The following is a 15,909-nucleotide window of genomic DNA, read 5'->3' as shown; positions in this document are numbered from 1 at the left end:
GGCTTCGGGTCCATTTTGACCTAGGTTCGTAAAAATATCTAACGCATATTTTTGATCCATTAAATATAATTCTTTTCTTATCTGGAATTGGTAATATTTAAAAGTAGTTTATCGAAATAATGATAATCTCAGTGTAAATTAACTAGTGTACTGACTGGGTATAAATGGACCCGGAAGTCCGTTAGTCAGGGGTTAACGTGGGAGCACGTTTCGTGTCTAACAAGTCGCTAATAGTCCACGGTGATTATAATGATGAAAATCATTAAAAATGATATTTCAGCTAGCACGGAACGTGTTCCAAACCGTGATAAATAATTTCAGTGAACGAAAAGTAAAAAAAATGAAATAGCGTTTGTGTTTTTTCTCGCGTTGTATTTGCTTCGTTTCGCTTCGCGAGATCGGTCAATTAACAACTGATAGTAATAACTAATTAACACCACGTCTACATATACGACGCTATATGTATATATATATTTCTATAAATTCGAAAGATTAAGAAACGAACACGCGTGTAACTCTGGTTCTGATCTCTTTTTTCTGTCCTTTAGCTAAAAACAACCTTCTAATTCTGTAATCTTACAGCGCCACGGTACTCTGAGTGCCTACACTGGAAACGAAGCGTGTCTTTATTTCTTCCTTTAATCTGCTTCTGCCTTTTGTCTATTCCTATTTAACCATTCGACTTCTCGCATAATATTATCATCTGACCCGACTCGGGCTCGATTCGATTCGACTCATCGATTGATCCATCGATCTCCCATCATCCGTTCATTCCCTCATTCGTTCAGCAGACGAGACTCTTTGAGCCATAAATAATCCCATAATAAATAACGATACACGTGGAACGTAATAACCACGTGTCGCCGTTAGTAATGCTGTATTTTTAACTGCCTAATCTTTTGTTCTTGGTAATTTCACAGATCGACATGCTAATTAATTATCCCCCGATCCTCATGCGTTCTTCGATCCAAGAAGCGTTGGATTTACCAACCTCCGATCAGCGACCATCTTAATCTCATTAGATTCCTGATTCGTTTAACCATTTCCGATTGTTACGAGAATTTTCATCAGATTCTTTTCCTCTCTGTTACAAGTTACACGATTGAGTTTTTAAAGAAATCGAACGAATCACAGTGAAATCTGTCTGTAAGCTTCAGCTCGTCGAAAATTGCGTGTCAGAAGGACGAAGAATCTTTACCTAGCAGATCTAAATAATCAAAATGATCCAAGAACTTAATGAAAAAAGGCAGTACCATAGATAGATCTCACTGTATCCGGAAATTTTCATCTCTGTGTCTTCTTCTAAAATCTATCGTTCCCAAAATCTGTCGCTTCTCAGTTGGTAAATCCAACTCTTCTTCTTTCTCGCTCACGTCAACAAAGATTATCCTGGTCCTCCAGCAGAGCCTGACCCGCCGTAGATTAAAAAAAAAAAAAACTAATCAGGATAAAAATATCGTCGTACGCGCCCCTCGCTCATCTTCCAATACTTTGGAAAATTCGACTACCCTGTAGCTTTGATCAAGTTTCTTAACCCGTAGATTTACCTCTATTATCGTTAGACAAGCTAACTCTCCGATTATCCGGTGGATTAACGCGTTTCCAAATAAAAACGAAGAAGAAATAGCCGCTCGTTTGAAATAAAAGTGAAAATGATAAATGTTTCTGGATCGAAGCGAGGGAGCGTATCGACGGTGCTTCCTGTTCCTTCACGTTTAACACGCCGCTGATTGGTCGGTTGCCTGTTTAGAGCCACGAGGTCGGGATGAAAACCCTCGTAATGCTGGACGAGCAAGGCGGTAAGCCATTTCAAAATCTAGACATACAAACATTAAACTTTACGTAAAACGTCTATTACAAAGATTCTTATATATATATATCTGGTCTTGACCGACACAAAAGCAACGACCGACGACTATTATGTATTTTTATATTATATATTATATTCTCCATATGTTCTTCACCCTGTATCTATACAGGATGTGTCTGTAAACAGTGGTACACTGGGACTTTGTATTAATTCGTTGTGCGAAATGAATAAAAATGATGAAATTAAGTTATTTATAGAGAGAAATTAAAAAATTGAAAATTTTAATTATTTTAAGAAAAGAAGTTCGATTTGAAAACAAATCGTTTTATACGAAATGGAAAACTTTGTTTTATATTTTTCATTCATTTTTCCACGAGGAATTACTCCCTCGTCCGATTGTACCAGCCCTCCAGCCACACCCCGTATAATATTTGTACGTTCAACATAGATATATACGACCGCACACGACACTAATTGCGTGTAATATCGTCCAGACACTGTTTGCAATACCTTGTGTACATCGTTTTTTAGTTTCGAGTCAGACAGGTGTAATACTAACCCAAAGCACCGAGAAAGACTTCGTTCTATACCGACATATCTTCACTCCTCCCCTTCAGCATTCAGATCGTTTACGTTCGATAATCATCTTTATTTTATTCCACCCTTTGTTACTTCGTTACTGACCATTTTGTACCATTCTCTCTCCCTGTTGCATTCACCGTTCCAGACCTTGGAGCTTGAAAATTTTCTTCGCTCTTGTGTTTCAAGCGATCAGATTATTCGCTCTGCAATATTCTTCCCTTTCACCCACCCTTCGTTTCTATTCTCCTCTGCTTCTTTCTTTTTCTCTCTAAACAGCTTTCTTTCTATCGATTCTATATTTCTTCTCTGATGCGTCCTATCGTTCTCCGTCAGCTTCTTCCTCCAACTCTTACTCCGCTTCCTACCGTGAACGTTAATCTCACGAAGGCGAACGAACAAAAAGAAATAGAAAAGAATGATAGTCGAGCAAAAAAGAAAAAGAAAACCAAACAGAGAGTGAAATATACTAAACAAGAAACAAATACAAGTATACAAAAACAGAGAAAACAAGAGAATACAGATGTATCGGGTCGCACGACACGCGCGCACCACGTTTAAACGCCTCCCTCCGTTACTTCCGGCACACGGTGTAAGTCAAAGTACCAATCTACTGTGTATTATGTTGACCCGGCACATTTTTGCATCAGCGCGTTACTCAACGTAAATATATATATATATATTATACTTGATTCAATTCGTACCCAGTACCCTTAGACTCTCCACCGTACACCCCAGTACATACAGAGCTACTCACCCGATCTTAGGAGCCCTTAGTAGGGAGACTTTATTTGCTTAGCTGTTGCACTTTCGTTGCACTCGTTTCTTTTTTTTTTTTTACACCTCGGAGGATCGATCGTCGAGAGAAATCGTTTCTATCGTATAACAATATAATATAAGAATTATTTCTTAAGGGAACTAATCGAGAGATTGATTGAAGTAAAATTGTGTTTCTCTCGACAGATCCTTGTAGAGTATAAAGCCCCGATGTTCGTCATATAAGATCACAGAACGGAGATGATTTTCTGAAATATATTATTATTTAAGAGAGCAATATAAAATTAATATAGAATTAGTTTTGTCTCTCTTCTTGGATGATCTTGAAAATGACGAAGCAGGGTCGCGTTTACCCCTGGGCAAAATAGAAAAGTACCCTTAGGGTCCGTATAGAGGTGTTTGTCAATTTCTAAATTCAATTAAAAAATATATACATATAAGAAGAACCTCGATTTTCATTGGTATGCCCAGGGATTGAAAAAGCTCTAGACGCGGCCCTGTGAACCCTTACAATTTTTTCAAAGCAAAGTATACAATTATCTCGAAAGAGAATCGGACAGTATTTATTTTCTTTTCACCCTCCCCAGTAAGTGCAAAGGTAAAGTTCTTTTTTCTGTTCTTATTTTGAGTACACTGAACGACGTAGAAAAGTACAAGTAATTCGTGGATTTTATTTTCGATCCGACTGTCTGTTCTCTTTCGGGACGTAACAACCAGGGAATTATGTGGAATTGTATTAACGTTATCTTCTCGTACGATGAAACAGAACAACTGGACAGAATCGAGGAGGGTATGGACCAGATCAACGCCGACATGCGCGAGGCCGAGAAAAATCTGACTGGAATGGAAAAGTGCTGCGGTCTCTGCGTTCTTCCATGCAACAAGTAGGACTGTCCCTGATCGCTTTAACCTTTTTACCTATTATCTAAAACTGAACCCTTTGTTTTACAGACACACTCTATCGCCGACATTAATATTTCTCTTTAATCTATCCGCCATATGCTAACATAATTAAATAGGTTATCAGCACACCGTTACAAAATATACTTCACAAGTCTATGACCTCCGCTTTGGTGTTTTTAATCAAATCATTCGTGTACGGTACGATCTGGCTAACGAACGTCTGCGTTTCCACAGGAGTGCCAGCTTCAAGGAGGACGAGGGAACCTGGAAGGGCAACGATGACGGTAAGGTGGTGAACAACCAGCCTCAACGGGTGATGGACGATCGCAACGGACTCGGCCCTCAGGGCGGCTACATCGCCAAGATCACAAACGATGCCCGTGAAAATGAGATGGAGGAGAACATGGGACAGGTGAACACGATGATCGGTAATCTGAGAAACATGGCGATCGACATGGGCAGCGAGCTGGAGAATCAAAATCGGCAGATCGACAGGATCAATCGCAAGGTGAGGAAACGTATACAGAGACGACCGGTCGCAAATAACCTCGGAGATGTCGTTCAGTTGCGGATATATCCAAAGCTTGCTCTATCCATCTCCTGTAACATTTCCATCTCCTGTGACACTTAACGCGGCGGTTTTCAAAGATTTCATGAATTTTTCTCGGTTCGAGAGGGATACTGATATCATCCCTTACTAAGGGAAGGTAAGATAAATTTGGAAATCATTTAGATTGGACCTTTCCTGTGATGGCCGTAAGGTGTCGCGCGTGTAACCCCATCCTTTCTCGCAAGCGGTCCATCGCGAGCCTTGTCGATATATATGTATATAAGATCTGTGAATTTCGAGTAGCTACGGAAAGGGCAAGCTATGGGTTTCTCGAAAGAGCCGTTGAAAATGATCATTTCGATCCGTAAAATTAGCTCCGCTATATTTTTTCTCTCCACGGAGCATGCGTGGATTTGTTGACTCACGATGCACGCGCCCAAAGCGATGCACAACACGTTCGTCGTCGCTTTCGCTTTCTTACATGTACATTCCGTCGTTCCCTCGGGCGATTCCTACCTGAAATCTTCGCAAATTCCGTGTCGATGTTCCTTGAAAAGTAATTATCCAGTTTATCTCCTAAAGCACACGAGTCGTGGTTCCTGAGATGATTGATTACAATATTTCTGGCCGTCGACGATGGGCAACGTGTTGTACGACTACCGTTCCTTATCGTAGCATTCTCCCTCCCTTAGTTCCATAGACTTGAAACACTTTTAAGATGGGATTATCTCTCCGAAGGAGAGAGAGCACATTTCTATCTTCTCTGTACTTCTCTGTATACATACATTATTTTTGTATTGGCACGGAAATTCTATTTGCGAGAACGAAACGATCGTCGGATGTTAGATCGATGATAATGATAGCGATCAAGAACTATGAATTTGCGTATGGGTAGAGAATGGACGATCGTTTCGTTTTCACTTTGGCATGAGTACGCACGTGCACCGCACGACTAGCCATCCCTTATGTACAGTAAGACTTGTCTGAATCAAGAATTTCATTTGATTTGATTTTTAATAAATGCCTCTTCGGTACGGACCCCGCGCCATAAGGGGTTCCACCATAAAAATAGAGCATGACCTCTCTACGTACTCATGAGTGTATGGAGAAGTGAAAAATTAGGAAGGGATGATTTCGAGAAAGGCAGGTTTAACTGTACTCCCTTCTTCCTGGCACAACCCCACGTCATTCCTCTTTTGCTCACTATCACTGTCTTCTATGTTCCTCTATGACGAATGGACAAGAGGAAAGAGAGCTGCCTAGCTGACCAACGAGAAAGATGGAACTATCCCTCCGCCGCCACCTAACACGCTTTATTAGCCCTCCCTGTTTTTCTGTCTTTTACACTCTTTGTTGTATTTTCTTTTTCTCTGTTTCTACTCTTGCCTTTCGTTAAGATATTCACATTCTTATGCCACCTGTGACCAAAATCCAAACTATGATAAATCCGCAGGGCGAGTCGAACGAAACGAGGATAGCCGTGGCGAATCAGCGTGCGCACGCCCTGCTCAAGTAAAATGCGTCTCTCTGCCCACGTACCCGTCTCCTCCGAGCCCTAAATAGTCAAACAAAACAAAAATATATATATATGTACACGTATATATATATATCAGCTCCAAATATTGTACGCTCACATGCCCACGACCCCTTCTTCTGCCTTCTCGTCGTCGGTCGGACACCGTCAAACCGTCAACCCAACTCTCGTGTCTCCAACTCGATCCACCTGTTTGCGCTACAACGATTATCGCCGAACCTTCCGGTTAATCACATCGACTCGTGTTACGATTTTAGCAACGTTCTTTCTTAGTGTCTTCTTAATTATAACGTCGTTGAAAATTAATCTGTGCTGTTGTATAACCCTTATGTGTAATCGCGTCATTTTTGGTTATCATCGGTTCAGTTTGATGATCTCTGCGCCACGTTTCACGATTATTTTATACGATGTACAGTTGGAATTTAAAGGCAATCAAACACTCTTTGAACCCTAATATCTTTGTGATTCATCGTTAGAAGGGAAGATAATGACCTAGTATCGATTAGCTGGTGTACACTAGCTTTTCATTCTAACTGTACTCGTCTATACGTAACACACACACACACACACACACATATACACCAGTAACATCTATAACCATTTAGAATCTTATTTGTCGGATGAAACCCTACAGGGTCGTCAGTTTCGTCGTCTTCGTTGTTGCTACCTTTTATAAGATTCGGTAGTTGGACCACGCCTTCTTCGCCCTCGGCACGGTTCGGCTCGCGTCGGCAGTTCGGCCACGCCTCCCGATCGTGTCAGGCGAGTGGTAGGGGGTCTGCCTTCGATTGAAAGAAACCAGATTGTCTAATTAACTGGTTAACGACGAGGACGAACGATTAGACGATGAAAAAGCGCAGAATAACGAAAGTTAACGCGACAGGCCGACAATAACATGATTTTTGATTACACACGCCTGAGTTTTGGGTTACGATCTTTCGTTTGTTTGTTTTTTTGGCACGCAGGGCGAATCGAACGAGACGAGGATAAAGGTGGCCAACGAGCGAGCCCATCAGCTACTCAAGTAAGGCCACTCTCGACCACCTGCACCCCGTCGGCCACCAACAGCACCAATACAACCATCACTATTATTCACCATCACTATCACTACCTACAGTAACAGTAACAACAGTAACAATAACAATAACAACAGCCAAGTGTCTAGAATAAAATCAGTACCGACACTTACAACAGACACACTCGATTACTCTCAATTTACTTACTCGTGCTCATTATACTTTACGGAATATTTTACTTTGTTATTGTTTTAAGTTCGAAATACGATTTAATTTATATACATCGAATTACGTAGTATATTTCTAGCAGAGACGAGTTTATCATAAATTAGACGATTCATTGATACGGATAGAAAGATTTTTTTACCGTACATTCAGTTCCGTCCCCGTTTCGATCTTTGGTTTCCCTTTTGATTTGTTATTTTGATTTTTAACGAGTGTTAGGGAGATCGACGAATCTTGTCCGATAAAATTATACGTTGAGATCTTGACGATCGAATTGTTGAATAGTTTATTCGCGGTTAGTCGAATTAGATTGTTGCTCGATATTGAGAAAGCACGCTAGATTCTAAATGATCGATCAAATGTACCACTTTATGCTTGTGCCTTTTGTTTTCGAGGAACGTCAGAAGTAAATTCTATTTGAATAATACATTGCTTGTGCGTTTTTCCGTTTAACACCATCCAAAAGAGAAGCCAAGTTATCTCGATACACCACGATACCATACAGCTTCTTTCGTTCGCGTTCGTTTCATTTTTCCCATCCACTTTCTTGGGTGGTTCTTCGACGAATTTCCACGAACGTATATTATCGAACACCGTCTTTAATCCTTAAAGGGGCAATTTCTCTTGGTAGATTTAGATCACATAAATGAAGAAAATGAATGAAAAAGAGCACAGATATTAATTTATTATCGTCAGAACGATATTCAATTACCTTGGTAGAATTTTCTAAAAGAAAAACAATGTATTAATGTTAATTAAAATTGTGCCATTAATAAATGCGTATAACCATCCACGTCGCACGGAACGTATTAAAAAGATTTAAAGAGATGTGATTAAAAATGTAAAGAATATCTCGTTTCGATTGCACGTTTATCCAAGTTCTTCCTCTATCGCGATAGCGCTTACACTTTTAACCTTTTTGGGAGGAATTTGATTTTTCAAAAATTCATTTACCTCGTTTCCTCTTACGTTAATTAAATCTGTATCGTTCGGACAAAGGGTTAAAAGTGTGCGCCTGTTTAAGGGTTAAAGATTAACCGCAGATTATCGACGAAAGAAGCATATTACAGAAAATGAAAGGAGACAACGTCAGTTGTCTACGGGTAGCACACACACACGCTGTAATCTTTCCGATCGTTACATCTACACATTCTCTCGCCCACGATGGAAATAAACTTGTACAGTGGTTGGACAGAATAATGGAACGTTGAATTTCATTGTGAAAAATGTTTATTCATACCAGTCTATTTCTTTCTTTAATTATCAAATTTCTTATCGTTGCCATTATTGGTCCAGTCCTGTATTGTACATACACACACTCACAGTAACACAGTAACAGTTCAACACAAGGAACACAGAGAAAGGGTAGCGTAGATCGCACAGCGTGTGGGAGTGCACACGTGAACGATATATACGCACAGCGAGTCCCCAGTAGGTGAACTAAGTATCCACGTAATTTGTTATCACGATTAGCGTTACGACCAAGATATATCAGTGTACAGTAGTAGAATAAAAAATCTAGGTAGGGTAGAGACAAAGCTCGTGCGTGAATTTCATAAGCTGGAGAGTAGATCGTAAGAGGAGGAAAAGTCTTGAGATTATTAGACCGGATCGAGGGCTGTGCAGTTGAAGATCTACTCGGATAAAAAAATCGAGTTACCGTTTATTTTCACGCGTACACCGCACGTTCTACACGTCGAAGAAAACCGGAAGGGATCGTAGTATGTATGGAAGAGAATAATAAAGAGCAATGAAGGGAAAGGTGGAAGAGGGAAGGAGACGGAGACGAGGAAGAAGATTGATTTTAAGAAATCGAAGCAACGAAGAGGACGTCGTCGTGAGATAATTATATAAGAGATTGAGAGAGAAAGGGAGAGAATGAGGGTGTTTAATGTCTAGATAGAATTTTTTTCATCGTTTTGTCTCTCGACTCACCGTAGAACGTAGATCGATTATGTTTTTCGCGCCCCCCGCGCTCTGGTGACGGGGGTCACAGTAAGGTTTAACTCCAAATTAAACGAAAAACGAATGAAAGATAGAGAGAGAAAGAGCGAGTGAGCTGAGTAAGAAAATGATTTGAGGGAGTAAACGAAGATTGTACATTATATTGTATTTACACAAAGCGAAGTACCTCTACTTTGTATTGTACGAACGAATAATCCGTTTGAGGGATTCCCGTTTCGGTTTCCTGTTTCGATGTCTATCAGTATTCACGTTGTATACCTACTTCCAAGATTTAGCTACTTGGAAAATCTAATATTTTATGTAACTTTTTACATTATTTTAAAGGAAGATCAACTGATTACAATATGGCTATTGACCGGTAGCGAGCATTTCTTTATAAACCGATTTACGGATGAAAAAAGGAGGACTATAACGTGATTACAGTAGACTGGATTCAACACCGCAGACAAAAGGGATGTTTCTCGAAGCAGCTGTCAGCCTTAACAGTATTCGCGTCTTTACACTTACCTCTTTAGCCTTAAGAGAACGCCGAGAGAGAGAGAGAGAGAAAGAAAGAGTGCTGACGTTGACTCCCCGTTAGCATCAAAATTAGCACCCAGATAGATTGAGAGAGGGGTGGAAGAGAACGAGAGAAAATGAGAAAGAAAATTACAAAATTACAGATTTTCTTATCTAGATCACATAGACGAGCAAACACGTGTGTATTTAATATATTTTTCCGGTACACAATTTTTTTCTGAATTTTAATCGTGATACTTGCAACAGATATAATTTGGCCAAGCGATAGCGAATGCTGTGGCAAAATTATCACTATTACTTAAAAACACATAATGATCATCGTTAAGGCCCACTTCATACAAGTCAGAAGCATCTCTGCGGGTCTACGAAAGACCTATTGAGATGCTCGTTGCACCAGGAATGCAACAGGTCCCAAAAGTGCAGCACTGCACTCTTATGTATACCTTGGAGAAGGAGTAGTGGTGGGGGAAGGCCCAGCTCGGCATTACTTCGCTTGCGCGGCGGTACCCCCCACTCCTGCTTGGCGCAGGTATATAAAAATTTGAGTTGCGCACGTAGCGCTCAGTACCTGACTTTCCGTTCACGCTGGTACGTTATCGCTCATACGTCGAATAATCGTTATTCTTTAACCCTTCAACTGTCAGTCGATTATACATGTATTATTATAGCAATACTTTTATATTCGATCTTCGCTTACTTGGATAGAAAAGTTTAGAATACAATTGCTAGTAAAAAAAAAAACATCAGGGGTCTTTATGGTGTACGGACACCTCGTTCGTTATACCTTTATAGTTCTTACAAGTGTAAGTAATTGTAGTTAAAATTCAATTTTCCTTCTGTACGTGTAATAAAATAAACACGAGCGGACTTGTCTCGATATGGTTTCTTCTTAATGTAAATCTAGTAATACTAAAGATTTCTCGATAAATATGTTAGCACGTATTGAGAATTGATCGAACGACGAGTTAACTTGCCTTTGATTGTGTTAATTATGATCGAGGCGTAAACGGAAAGCTCAGAATTGGAGGTCGAATTGCCATAAACGATGGCAAAGGGACCGCGAAAGGGCGTACCGTAGCTTGCAGAAAACCCTTGGATGCTTCGCCGGTCGAACGTACTAAGAGGATCTTACAGAGAAAATGAGAGAATGTCTCGAGAAAACGAATGAATGAGAGAGAAAAAGAGCAATGAGGGAGGGAGAGACGTGTTATACTGACATGATGATTGTTATTAAAAAAAAAAGATGTGTTAGGCCTATCGTAATTGTTTACGCTGAGAGGGAAAAGATATACAGACGATTATAAATATATAAATATAACATAGACATGTACATGCATATATAAAAGAACGAGCGCGGTGAGCCTTTTTCTTAATAAAATAAATATAGATCTTTAGATGAAACAATGAAAGAGAGAGAGAGAGAGAGAGATAGAGAGAGAACGAGTCGGGTGCAAGGAAAGAAACGTTACTTTATATTCGCAGAGCGGATAACGTTATAATTATGAATAATAATTATTATTATATTCTATGTATAAATATTAATACACGACACGGGATCGAGCAATATCGTATTGTTACTATTCGTCGTTTACTATTAATCACCAGCCTATATCGAAGATTCTACATCGTGTACTTATTTTACAAGATCGAATACCTCGTATCTGAGACGAGTTATTATACAATTAACTCATATCAAAAATCTATTTGATCTGTGTTGTACACGCGCACTTTTAAATACCTATTCGCAGAAACGAACAACAGACGATGAATTGTATAGAAACACACGCCAGATATATTGTAGATAGACACGCGTTAGATAGAGACCGATTAGATGAAATTAGCAGAGTGGAGATGGTGTTAAGGAGTCCACGGTGTGAATGAAAATGAGCGTGTGATATAACAGATGAAATTAGGCCGTATGGTTGATAGATGGTTTTTTTAAGGGGAACTTAAGAAGAAAAAAAAATCGCTCGAGATAGATCGTACGTAAGAGACCTGTATTCTTTTATTAAAATTCATTATTCAACGCGTTGATAATTTTCTTGACGGTAGAGTTGGGGGGGGTTGTAACGTGCGATTTCTCTCGAGTTCAAGTTGTAATTCAACTTTTGATTATCCCCTGATGAGTATTGCGTAGCGTACTGTGTATCGAACTAACGCAATAAGTATGATGATTGAACACAATTGGGACCACCGTGCAAAAGTGCAAGGTGTCGTGATAAACGATGGCAAAACGATGATGGCTTTCTTCTCGAAGCTCGTCTCGATTGCTATCTAATATATAGTTTGACAAATGAAGTAAAAAAGAATTGCGACGAGTCAGGAGGATTTTAGGGTAATATTTAAAGCTTGATGATGAAAAAAAAAAAAAAAAAAAATCAAAGATGTACAAGGGGAGAGACACACATAGAGAGGGAGAGACAGATAGTATGTGAACATTGTAAAGTATTTGGTAAACAGAAAAAAAATTTGATGAAAAAAAAATAAGCTTCTCTCTTTTTAGTACCGATGTATTGTCGCTAGATGTATTACAAAGACGTAAGAAGTATTCTTCGGCAGTACCATTATTATAACAAATGCCTGTGTATTTTACTTCTCGGCAAATAAAACCATCAAGTATTGTACGATTGCGTCGTTGATGTCCACTTCAACAGGTATTATTTTCTCTATATATGTACATTTTTACATCTGATCTTTGTTAATCCATTTGCATCACAGCCAACTTCCTTTCTCTTTATATTTAATAAAAATCTTTACTGATACAGACGTATATATATATTTTGCAGGAGCAGGATATGTCTATAAGCCTTTTTACAAATGATTAGAACCTAGTCATCGATGTTGAGGAGGTATCGACGATTTCATATAATACTCTCTTAAATGCTTCTCTTCCTCCTCTGGCTCGCAAATCGTTCCTTTTGAACATCCAGTGGAAAATGCTCGAGTGCCATGATCCATCAGAGACTCGCTGGAAGAGTCTGAGGTTTGCTGAACAGGACGATTGCAAATACTGCATTGTCGTCGTTTCAGTGTCTTTGTTCTACGTGTCATCGGTAAGTCTGGCTTAGTACAAGTATCGGATAGTATTGGAGGAGGAGGTGGAGGCGTTGGATACGTCTGTAAGACCCTCTTTTGAACCTCGACATTCGCCAGAAGACGATAACAAGGTGGAACGTTGTTGCATCTCAACTTCGCCAGAAGGTTACTTTTTCTGATGTCCAAATTTTGGGGGTAGTGCCTTCGATTGTGGATGGCTTCTCGTCTGGCCAAAGTGTGCTGAAGAGTTCCACGGAATCTATTGTAAACGTCTGTTGAACTCAATTTTGGATGAGTCCTCGAACAATTTGATCTTGAACTTCTACTATCGTTCGAATCATCGGCTCCTCCACTCTCCCTGCGCTGTGTACCTCGATGACTATGTTCCCAGATTTTACCAAATTTCTCTAGCACTTTAACGCGCCTACCAGAGTTCTGGTTCTTAATAATACTTCTGCTCAATGGACTGTTAATATTCATGCCTGTTCGAGAAGGTTTAGATGAGGTAATTCTATCTTTTTCTACCTCCAAATTAAGGGCCACAAATGGCGGAGGCGGAGGCGGAGGTGGTAGATCTATGGAAACGGAGTTGGCTGATGGAGAGCCAGTGTGACGGCTATTTTGCTTAACGATAACTTCAGATTTTGTTAAATTCTTAGCAAGGAGTCTGTTCTCTTCCTGGTTCGTCTCTTCATCTTCCTCCTCTTCTGATTGATACCTCTCTTTTCTTCTTTTCTTGGAGAATAAAACTGAACGCTTTATCAGAGGAACACTCTTGGATTTAACAGAGGAGATTTTCGAACGAATCTTCCTCAATAGTTTCATACTATTCGCCCTGTTTCTGTAACGTTTTATAGGAATCTCTGATTCTTCTGCTTCCAAGCTTTCCGAAGACGAAGATGAAGAGGGTAGTCTCTGATTCGAACGTCGTTTTCGTAAAGGCTCGCTTTTTTTTCTTGATATTAAACTGTCCTTTGTTTGAGATAAATCTTCAGGTTTATGGAATATCCATACATAATAACGGCTCTTCTGAGGTCCTATATAGAATTCATTACTATGGGCAGTTTGTAGCAAACGGGACATGATAGATAATACCATCTGAAAACAAAGTAACAGTCAAACACATTTTAATTTTTAATCCATTCCTTTTACGCATACCTGATACACGGATAAAAGAGCCAGATATCTGGCCAAGAATGTTCTGATGATTTCACCTCGGTTGATGATCTTTGATCGACAACCAAGAGTAGTAATGGTCAATTGCTTTGGGTTATAATCATATACTGCGCTCGGGTTTAAGATGTCATGATGAACACAGGGTTTTGGAATGTCGTTTGAGCAGCATGAAAAAGGTACGTCCGCAGGTATCGGTGATTCTTCTTCTCTGTTCTCTGGCTCTGGCCTATAACGTTAACAATATTTGAAATTCTTGTGACTCGAAGTCCTGGTACAGTATGCCAAGGACTTGAGTCCCATTCAGGATTTCGCTATTTTCCATGAATCCTACGCGTTGAAATGAGATTAAACGACAATTGGTTCGATTATACCCACTGCTCTTCCAGTCGAGGACCTTTCTCCTCCTCCTCGGGTCCTTCCATCGCCATTTTAAGCCAGGGCACGCGGAACCAATCCTCGTAGCTGTTATCTCCACAGCATTCGAGTTCATTCTGAACAGCGTCCACTCGTGCTTTAACTGCAACATCGGTGCCATATTTCTCTATCGCCTCAATCAATCCGTCGCGGCTCTTCTGATGAAAACCGCTCAGTAGGAGCAAGTAGGTTGCGTTCAAGATAGCCACCAGGAATCCGGACAACAGACAGGCTACAACGTGGAAGAACAGAAGCCGATTCACCTCCTGCGGCTCCATGGTATTGTCCACGGTGGACTGACCTTCGAGATCGCTTCTGGTGGGTTCTAACTTCAAGTAGAGCCATGATTTCACGCCCAGGTAGTAAGCGGGAGAGCAGAATATCGCGGCTGAGATGATCACCGTTGTCCAGACGTGACCGTCACCTGCTCGTCGTGATCTGCTTGTTAACCCATACATACAATCTACATGTATCTCTAACTGAATCTTACAAGGGGAAGGCACGGGTATGGAAGTCGTTTTTAGAACTCCATCGTGTGGAGATGGAGATGAAATTGAAAATACATTTATAACATAATACCCGTGCCTTCCCCTTGTTAATATTCTTTGTGATCATTGTCAGTGTAAGCCGCATGAAATATAACTTGGATCGCATAAAGGATCGTTCAGGCTAGATAAATAATGAAGGATTGGACAAGTATATAGCAGCAGGAAGAAGGGAAATAGCCTTCCTGAAAGATTATTTATACGGACCTAAACCCTCTTCCCAGTTATTTATTTAGTCTGAAAGCTTCTTAAGTCATGGTTTAACCTAGACTAACCGGGACTGAGGAGGTTCAAGTAGTCACCAAAGCCTCTTTCAAACCTAATGGCCCACAGAATGGCGAGTACAAGAGCGACTATTCCAGCTAGGTTCATAGAGAGGACGATAAAGTATAATGCTTTCACAGAGCTCCAATTATAAACGCCATTTACTAGGCCCATGTATTGTGCTCTTTATGATGGATGATTGTCACCAGGCCCTCCAACTCCGATCTTTCGAGCTGTAACCAGTGACTACAGATAGTAGAAGACTGGACATGCCTTTGTTCTCAAAGGGTCGTGAATTTGTGCCCTGAGAACGAACGCCATCTGCTTTATCCTAGTATACATTTTGGGGAGAAATACCCCGGATCAGCAGTATAAAAATCAGAAATACTTCGTTCTGCAACAGTCTAACGCACTTTTATGGTAATAACAGATTGCTTTGATATCAAAAACTATACCCCATTACTCATTGTCAGTTAGCGTTAGGGATGCACCGGTGGCGTTCTCTGCATACCGACGTGATATCATCTTGGGGTGTCAGGGACCCCGAAGCACCGATAACTCGGCATACCGACATATCATCCAGGGTGTCAGGGACC

The 15,909-nt window shown here is 40.3% G+C and overlaps 2 protein-coding genes across 12 annotated transcripts in view; one reads left to right on the top strand and one right to left on the bottom strand.

Annotated features, from left to right (window-relative positions):
* Positions 1 to 12,261, top strand: part of Snap25 (Synaptosomal-associated protein 25kDa) — a 28,835-nt gene extending 16,574 nt beyond the window's left edge. For 4 of the 8 annotated variants that reach the window (XM_034336817.2, XM_034336820.2, XM_034336816.2 and 1 more), the window contains exons 5-7: positions 3,933 to 4,050; positions 4,304 to 4,577; positions 7,119 to 12,261. In XM_034336817.2, coding sequence (XP_034192708.1) covers positions 3,933 to 4,050; positions 4,304 to 4,577; positions 7,119 to 7,181 — 455 coding nt within the window. In that variant the 3' untranslated portion in view covers positions 7,182 to 12,261. The other 4 variants (XM_034336822.2, XM_034336819.2, XM_034336821.2 and 1 more) reach the window with 3 other exon arrangements.
* Positions 12,237 to 15,775, bottom strand: LOC117609974 (uncharacterized). Of its 4 annotated transcripts, XM_034336782.2 has the most exons (5): positions 15,325 to 15,775; positions 14,806 to 14,928; positions 14,466 to 14,736; positions 14,073 to 14,316; positions 12,237 to 14,012 (listed from the first exon to the last, which is right to left on the bottom strand). In XM_034336782.2, the coding sequence occupies exons 1-5, from the start codon at positions 15,485 to 15,487 to the stop codon at positions 12,711 to 12,713; spliced, it is 2,103 nt and encodes a 700-aa protein (XP_034192673.2). In that variant the 5' UTR covers positions 15,488 to 15,775; the 3' UTR covers positions 12,237 to 12,710. The 4 variants fall into 4 exon arrangements, with proteins under 4 accessions (XP_034192673.2, XP_034192672.2, XP_034192677.2 ...); XM_034336781.2 differs by having other exon boundaries at positions 14,466 to 14,928; positions 15,325 to 15,774; XM_034336786.2 differs by lacking the exon at positions 15,325 to 15,775 and having other exon boundaries at positions 14,462 to 14,736; positions 14,806 to 14,925.
* Positions 15,776 to 15,909: the final 134 nt, after the last annotated feature.

The sequence above is a fragment of the Osmia lignaria genome, chromosome 12 (assembly GCF_051020975.1).
Source record: "Osmia lignaria lignaria isolate PbOS001 chromosome 12, iyOsmLign1, whole genome shotgun sequence".
NCBI classification, from domain to species: domain Eukaryota; kingdom Metazoa; phylum Arthropoda; class Insecta; order Hymenoptera; family Megachilidae; genus Osmia; species Osmia lignaria.
The sequence above is the reverse complement of the archived record's forward strand: the minus strand, read 5'-3'. Positions and strand labels throughout refer to the sequence as shown.

Coding starts and splice junctions, on each gene's coding strand:
- LOC117609974 (XM_034336781.2), bottom strand. CDS start 15,487: ATGGGCCTAGTAAATGGCGTTTATAATTGGAGCTCTGTGAAAGCATTA. Junction 14,929..15,324: donor CTTGAACCTCCTCAGTCCCG/GTTAGTCTAGGT, acceptor CACGACGAGCAG/GTGACGGTCACGTCTGGACA. Junction 14,013..14,072: donor CTCTTTTATCCGTGTATCAG/GTATGCGTAAAA, acceptor CTTTGTTTTCAG/ATGGTATTATCTATCATGTC.